The 7577-nt window shown below is 44.6% G+C and overlaps 1 protein-coding gene across 1 annotated transcript; it reads right to left on the reverse strand.

Annotated features, from left to right (window-relative positions):
- Positions 1-529: 529 nt before the first annotated feature.
- On the reverse strand, positions 530-5738 carry LOC122818498 (uncharacterized). The gene is made up of 4 exons (XM_050890256.1): positions 5256-5738; positions 4355-4661; positions 3548-4126; positions 530-3501 (listed from the first exon to the last, which is right to left on the reverse strand). The coding sequence occupies exons 1-4, from the start codon at positions 5736-5738 to the stop codon at positions 530-532; spliced, it is 4341 nt and encodes a 1446-aa protein (XP_050746213.1).
- Positions 5739-7577: the final 1839 nt, after the last annotated feature.

Below are 7577 nucleotides of genomic sequence, written 5' to 3' on the forward strand. Positions count from 1 at the left end.
TGATAGAATTTTATAATTATTATGTATATATATATGAAGTATAAATATAAATGCAAAAAGATTTATTTTATTTTTGTACTCCGCAAAAACTATTTAATATAAAATTTCAATTTAACTGATTGTTTATGAATAGTGGACTGTATTATGGTTTTTATTATAGTTTTATGCATTTATTTTCACTATTTAGCGGGTTTACAATACTTTAAGCGGGGTTGCTATCAGCGAGCGGTTGCGGTTAATATCAACAAGCGAATGCAGCCGGCTTGCAAAACGTGCAGAAAAAGAACAGAAAAGCGATCGCGTGATGTTCTAATACTAACGCCTTGCACTGCAATTTCGGCTATGCGTGTGAGCTTAAAGCTCCCAAATGGTTACAATACAATGATGTGCGCAAAAATAGGTACTATAGGTAATAGGTAAAAATAGGTTATAGGTAAATAGGCAAAAGTAAAGAAGCAAATGTAATACTATTTAAATTCAACATAAAGACGAACTATTTCCCAACATACCGGCCCCCCTGAACGACGGTTCAGTTCAAAGGAAGCACAGCAATTTTCGTAATAGGGCGCTTGTAGATTCCCTTGGCGGTTTTAACGGTGACCACCCGAACCCTCTGATCCTGGCCAGGATGAACTTCGGTGACTCGTCCTAGCATCCACTTGCTTGGCGGTTGATTGGGCTCCTTCAGCACAACCAGTGTGTCCACGGCAACATTTGGAGCATCTTGATGCCATTTCGTGCGAGGTTGAAGCGTGCTGAGATACTCGAGATTCCAACGTTTCCAGAAACCTTGAACCTTGGCCTGTAGTTGTCTCCAGCGCTGCAGTCTGTTGATATTTACATCCAGGAAAGATGGTTCTGGTACCGAAGTGAGAGGCTGACCTGTTAGAAAATGAGAAGGAGTTAGCGGGTGAAGACTGTGATCGCTAGGTGCGCATAAAGGGCGAGAGTTCAGAAGCCCTTCAATCTGAATTAACAGGGTCGAATACTCCTCGAATGTCAAGGCACTGCTGCCAATGACTCGTTTTAAGTGCAGCTTTATGGATCTCACACCAGTCTCCCAAATGCCTCCGAAATGGGGAGCAGATGGCGGAATGAAATGCCAATTAATCTCGTGGCTGGCCATGAAGCTTGAAATTTCTTCATCTTGACTTTGAGCTATTGCCATTCGTTGCATTTCAGCTAAATCTCTTTTGGCTCCATGGAAAGTCGTTCCATTGTCCGAGTATAAATCTGATATAGGTCCACGTCGAGACCAAAAGCGTTTGAAAGCGGCTATAAAGGCGGATGTCGTCAAATCGCTGACCAATTCTATGTGAATCGCTTTTGTAGATAGGCAGACAAAGATCGCAAACCAAGCTTTGCCAAATCTTGGTGTCCGGCCTGTCGATGTTTTGATTGACACAGGTCCAGCATAATCCAATCCAGTGTGCAGAAAACAACGGGCGGGTTGAACTCGAAACTCCGGTAAATCAGCCATAAGCTGAGAACTCGTGTGTCTTCGCTGCAGAAAGCAAGTTCTGCAATTGAATACAGTTTTGCGGACGAGGTTCCGAGCTCCTAGAATCCAATACCTTTGGCGTAGACTATGAAACGTGTATTCGACTCCAGCGTGTAACAATGCAGCATGTTGATAGCGAACTAGCAGACCAGCTATTGGAGATTCCTTAGGAAGGAGAATGGGATGCTTTGCGTCATAAGTAGCTATAGAATTATCGATGCGACCACCAACACGCATTACTCTCTGCTCGTCTAAAAAGGGTGTGTAGCGGATCAACTTCGATTTCTTCGACAATGGCTGTCCGGTAGTTAACTGCTGGTACTCCACGTTGAAGAACTCCTTTTGAGCGTGCGTAAAGATCTTAGCTCGTGCATATTGTAGCTCCCACGCCGATAGGAATGGTGAAAGTCGATTCCTCTCACGAAGACGATGAACGAAGCGAAGGCAGTAGCTGACTATCCTTAATAAACGGGACCATGAGGAGGATTTGTTGATCATACAAGATAGCGAATTTCCGTCGTCGGAAATGTGTAGATTAACTTTCGTTTCAGCCTTCATCTCTAGGCAGGCCTCTCCTTCTGTCGACAGAACAAACTTAGCTTTAACAGGTGGCCAAGCTGAACGTGACTGAGATAGCCAAGGTGGTCCATTCCACCATATTTGATGATCCACGAGGTCCTTTGGCAGTACTCCTCGCGATGCGCAGTCTGCGGGATTATCACCACTTCGAATATGTTGCCAGCAGCTGCGTGGGCAAACCTCTAGAATTTCAGCAGTGCGGTTGCAAACATAGGTGTTCCAAGTCCTAGGCGGAGAAGATAGCCAATGCAGGACTATTTCAGAGTCTGACCAACAATTAATTCTGGAAATAGGAACAGTTAATGATTGCTTGACCAGATAAAACAGTTTAGAGAGTAAATGAGCTGCGTTTAACTCTAGTCGCGGAATGGAGATAGGCTTAATAGGGGCTACGCGAGTTTTAGCCATAATCAGTTTGACAGCATATCCATTGTTGACTTCGACGCGGCTATAGATGACGGCAGCATACGCTTGAGATGATGCATCAGCAAATCCGTGCAGTTCCATTTCTTGATGTGGTGCAGATATGTAGCGAGGAACTCGACAAGTTTCCAATAAATGCATTTCCGATGCAAACTGTTGCCATCGTGTACATATTTGCTGCGGTAGTACTTCATTCCAATCGACAGAACTTAGCCAACTATCTTGAAATAGGATCTTCAGAAAAACAACAGTTGGCGAAAGCAAACCCAGCGGGTCGTAGATCTTGGCTAGTTCTGAAAGCAATATGCGTTTAGTAAGAGCAGTCGTAAATGCGGGGGTTTCTAATTTGAAGAAAATATAGTCCGGTTTTGGTTCCCAACACAATCCCAGGACTTTAACAAATCGAATTGAGCGGTCTTCCTCTAAATCCTCTGGTGGATACTCACAAATCTCCTTTGGCAACGACTTTAAAAGGGCGTAACAGTTTGAGCTCCACTTTCGCAATTTGAATTGAGCTTCGCTAAGAAGCAGAATCAATTCATCTTTGAGTGCAATGAGATCCTTGATGTTGTCGCATCCAGTAGGAATATCATCAACGTACGCGTCTCTGTTGAGCACGACAGCAGCGGTGGGATACAATTCGGCATAGTCATTCGAGAGCTGTTTAAGAACTCGAACTGCAATAAACGGCGATGAAGCTAATCCATATGTTACTGTCAACAGTCGATAATGATCCATCGTAGCGTTTTCATCCTTCCTCCAAACTATGCGTTGGTACTGTGTATGTTCGTCCGACACCAAAATGCCTCTAAACATCTTCTTGATGTCTGCACAAAATACATAACGATGCTGACGAAATCGAAGGCATACTCCAATTAAGTCCCGTTGAATAGGCGGTCCTATATGCAGTCGCGAATTAAGAGAATGACCCGTGGAATCCTTTCCAGAGCCGTCAAATACCACTCGGCAACGTGTGGTAGTACTATCTGGCTTAAAAACTGCATGGTTGGCACACCATGTAGTTGTAAAGTGCGGGATCCTCACCGCCTGCAGCAGCCGGAATCAATTCCATATGTCCTCGATTTAAATAATCATCCATGAAATCCACATATTGTTGTTTGAGTGCGGGGAATCTTCTAAATTTCCTTTCCAAAGCGGCGAAGCGGTTTAAAGCCTGTGGCAAAGTGGAGCCAATTGGCGTGCGGGGCTCCTTGAATGGGTATTGAACAATATAAACACCATCTTCTCTACGAGCATGTGTTTTCAGAAAATGTTGTTCGGCGGGATCACTGGCGTCTATCGTTGTTTTACTCGGATGCACTTGTTCCATGTCCATAAATGAGCGAACTAAGGAATCCAAATCTTCATAAGCGTGATGAACTTGTGCGTGCGTAGATGCTTTGTTACCATCAGTGTAGCTGCCTGTAATAACCCAACCAAAATTAGTATGCAGTGCGATGGGGTATTCGATACCAAACTCTCGGCGATGTCCAGTATATAAGTTCCACAGCTGATCAGCGCCTAAGATAACGTCGATTTTGCCCGGAGATCCAAACGTCGGGTCAGCTAGCGGTAGGCTGCGAATCTTGGTCCAAATAGTTGCATTTGATTTGACCTGCTGAGCTGGAATCGTAGAAGTTAGGGAACTCATAATTAGACAAGAGACTTCCAATGATGCAGTCGTGGTTCTTGAGAGTAAGGTGAAGCTAGCGCGACCTCGGCTAACTCCAGCCGGGTTAGCACCTAAACCAACTACCGAAATGCGGGCATGCGTGCGAGGAATTCCGATCCTTTGGATAAACGACTCAGATACCATGGTTATTGTTGATCCAGTATCGAGCAATAACCTACACGAGGTCTCGTTTCCCCATGTGTCAATAACATTGGCGACAACAGTTGGCAGTAGGGCTGGATTGTTGGCCCTCTCCAAAATATGATGGCTAACAGCGGCAGTATTCGTATCAGCGGCAGTCGAGTGCGCAGGTGCCACAGGAACCGATCTTGCTTCAATCGGGTGTACTAACGTGTGATGCTTAGCGTTGCACTGACGGCAAGTGTTCGATGAATTACAATCCCTGACTTGATGCGATCGACTCAAGCAGTTGAAGCATAATTTTGTATCCTTGGCGAAGGTGCGGCGGCTGACTACATCCAGTGCCTTGAATTCATTGCATGAATATATAGAATGCTGTCCTTGGCAATATATACATTCGCGAGACGACTGAGTTGATCCACTGGCATGAAAAGCGGTTTGGCGGCGTCTACTCTGGGCTGGTCTTGAGGGTTGCATTGCGGGTAAATCCTGACAAGACTCCAAAGTATCACAATGAGCGAAAAGAAAGGCGAACAGCTCCTCTATGGTGACGTCTTCAGTGGCCGATAAACTGCAGTTGGCCCAAGCTTGTTTAATTTCTGAACCTAACTTTGACAGCAAAATATGAATGAGCCATACATCGCGGCTGTCACAGTTCAGCGCATGTAAGCCTCGAATGCATTCGTCGGCCGAGTCAATTACCTTGCGTAATTCTGCAATATTCGAATTGTTAGCGGTTGGCAACGATAAAAAATTCTGAACAAACGATCGAGCGATGAGCGACCTTTTATTATAACGATTTTCTAATTTTTCCCATGCGTCTTGGTAATTATCATTACAGACGGAAATATGTTTAATTAGGGACAGTGCTTCTCCCTCCAGATATGATTTGAGATAATGAAACTTTTGGCACTTGGAGAGCTTTTCGTTACTATTTACTGAGCTTAAGAACAGATCACTAAACTGGCTCCAATCCTCATATTTACCAGAAAATGTGGGAATCCGAATTTTCTCAAACCTTAAATCAGCAGTTCCCGATGAAGTATGAATTTTCTCCAAAAGGTTGTTTTGTCCCTCAAATAGGCGTTCCACTGTACTTGAAAGTAGAATGTTCGACTGGTCCTGTCCATGATCCTGACCTCCCATGTCCTTGATGGCGTTACTAAAAATAGCATGCGCGGCGTAGAACTTGTCTTCGTATTCGGGTATGTCCAATTCAGGGTCTTCATATCCCTCCTCCAAGTGAAATTCCACTAACTCATCTGAGAGCTCCATAAAGTGGTTGAAAGTGGCGACCAAACGCTCCAGCTTGAATTGCAATGTTTCCACATTCTCACATCTTTGTGAAAACTCCACAGCACTGTTGAGGGTGCGCGTTATTTGCCCTTTGCAGGCACCACGTTGTTGAATCGTTCTATGCATTATCGCGTTCATGACGAAAAAACGGTAAATTTGTCTCTAATGTTCACAAAAGTAAATGCACAAATAAACGCGGGTATCCGGCTCGAAGGACCAAAATTTGTTATGTTTATGAATAGTGGACTGTATTATGGTTTTTATTATAGTTTTATGCATTTATTTTCACTATTTAGCGGGTTTACAATACTTTAAGCGGGGTTGCTATCAGCGAGCGGTTGCGGTTAATATCAACAAGCGAATGCAGCCGGCTTGCAAAACGTGCAGAAAAAGAACAGAAAAGCGATCGCGTGATGTTCTAATACTAACGCCTTGCACTGCAATTTCGGCTATGCGTGTGAGCTTAAAGCTCCCAAATGGTTACAATACAATGATGTGCGCAAAAATAGGTACTATAGGTAATAGGTAAAAATAGGTTATAGGTAAATAGGCAAAAGTAAAGAAGCAAATGTAATACTATTTAAATTCAACATAAAGACGAACTATTTCCCAACACTGATGTATACCATCATATCAAAAATATTATCCCAGGATATTGGAATACATCGACAAAGCACTAGTGGACCTTAAAATTAATTTAAATTTTATACCCCGAAGAGTATTATTTTTAAATATATTAATGACTCAGAAAAGTTGTTAAGGCACCACGGCATAATATTAATGCAATTGTCGTTTACTTTAAAGTGCGAGACGTTTATTTGAGATTATTTGTCAACGTGTAGTACCACGTGAAAGATTTTTAGACAGGGATACACCTGCAAAAATGTCCACTCGCGAATGCTATTTTTTTGCTTTACTGTGGTTAATTTAATTAATTGTTTTTATATTTGTCCATCAATGATGTTTTTGCTTGCGCATTAATTGTGAGGAGTAGAATAACTCCACACAAATCCCAACAGCAGATGGCTCACCAAGTACGCGGCGAACTCGCGTAGTGACGACGCGGCGAAGAGCGGTTGGAGAACATGGGAGTTTGGGGATCAAGAACGGAGGACGTGAGAGAGTTTGGAGAACGTGAGGGTTTGGAGAACGTGAGAGTTTGGAGAGCAAGAGAGTTGGGAGACAAGGGAGTTTGGAGAGAGTTTGGAGAGTAATAGGGTTTGGAGACCAAGAGAGTGTGGAGACCAAGAATGGCGAAAGAGAGACCGGAGACTTGCGGAAAGAGCGAGAGTGCCGTGTGCACTGGAAGTTACGGGACGCCGGCGGTTTTTGGACGCGGCCGTGAACTTTGGACCAAGAGAAAATGTGCCACATCTCGGCAGCGGAGCGGCACACAAGCATGCCATATGCATCACGGGAATCAGCAGGACGGCAGCATCAGGCTGGACGTTGGCGGAAAACAGCACATGAAGGGGGTCGAACAGGAGCCATGGACTTTGGACCCGGTGTGTAGAGTTTCGGCGGGCCATGCGCAAAGGGGAATAACGGTTCCCGGAGGCCCTATATAAACCCGCAGCGCTGGCAGCTGGATCATTCGATTACTGTCAGTCGATTACGATCAGTCGATTACAGTCAGTCAAACAGTATCAGTCGATCACGAGGAGAAGAGTCGAAGAGTTGAGACAAGCAGTCGATCAAATACCAACCAAGCAAAGAAGGAGCCACAACAAGGCGAGTCGTCGAAAGCAGCGCTGTGGGAGCCTACAAGGAGCAAGATTGCCACGTCGTGACTTTAGGAATCGGGACTACGAGGAATCTCCGAACTGAGACATAGGTGGCTGACGTCTAAAGGGGCACCACACGGCTAAGTCAAGGCGGTCTGCTTATTCCTGCCAACGAAGTCCTGGCGTTACGCCTGGAGGGTCTACCAGACTTGGAGCAGTGAAGGCCGGCGACTAGAAATCG

This window comes from Drosophila biarmipes, unplaced genomic scaffold, assembly GCF_025231255.1.
Source record: "Drosophila biarmipes strain raj3 unplaced genomic scaffold, RU_DBia_V1.1 ptg000018l, whole genome shotgun sequence".
In the NCBI taxonomy this organism is placed as follows: domain Eukaryota; kingdom Metazoa; phylum Arthropoda; class Insecta; order Diptera; family Drosophilidae; genus Drosophila; species Drosophila biarmipes.

Excerpts from the sequence above, each read along its gene's own strand:
- LOC122818498 (XM_050890256.1), bottom strand. The coding sequence starts at position 5,738 with ATGCATAGAACGATTCAACAACGTGGTGCCTGCAAAGGGCAAATAACG. Across the intron at positions 4,662-5,255 it reads GTGATCTGTTCTTAAGCTCA|GCACTGGATGTAGTCAGCCG; the intron begins GTAAATAGTAAC and ends AATGAATTCAAG. Across the intron at positions 4,127-4,354 it reads ATGGGGAAACGAGACCTCGT|CTCAGCAGGTCAAATCAAAT; the intron begins GTAGGTTATTGC and ends CTACGATTCCAG.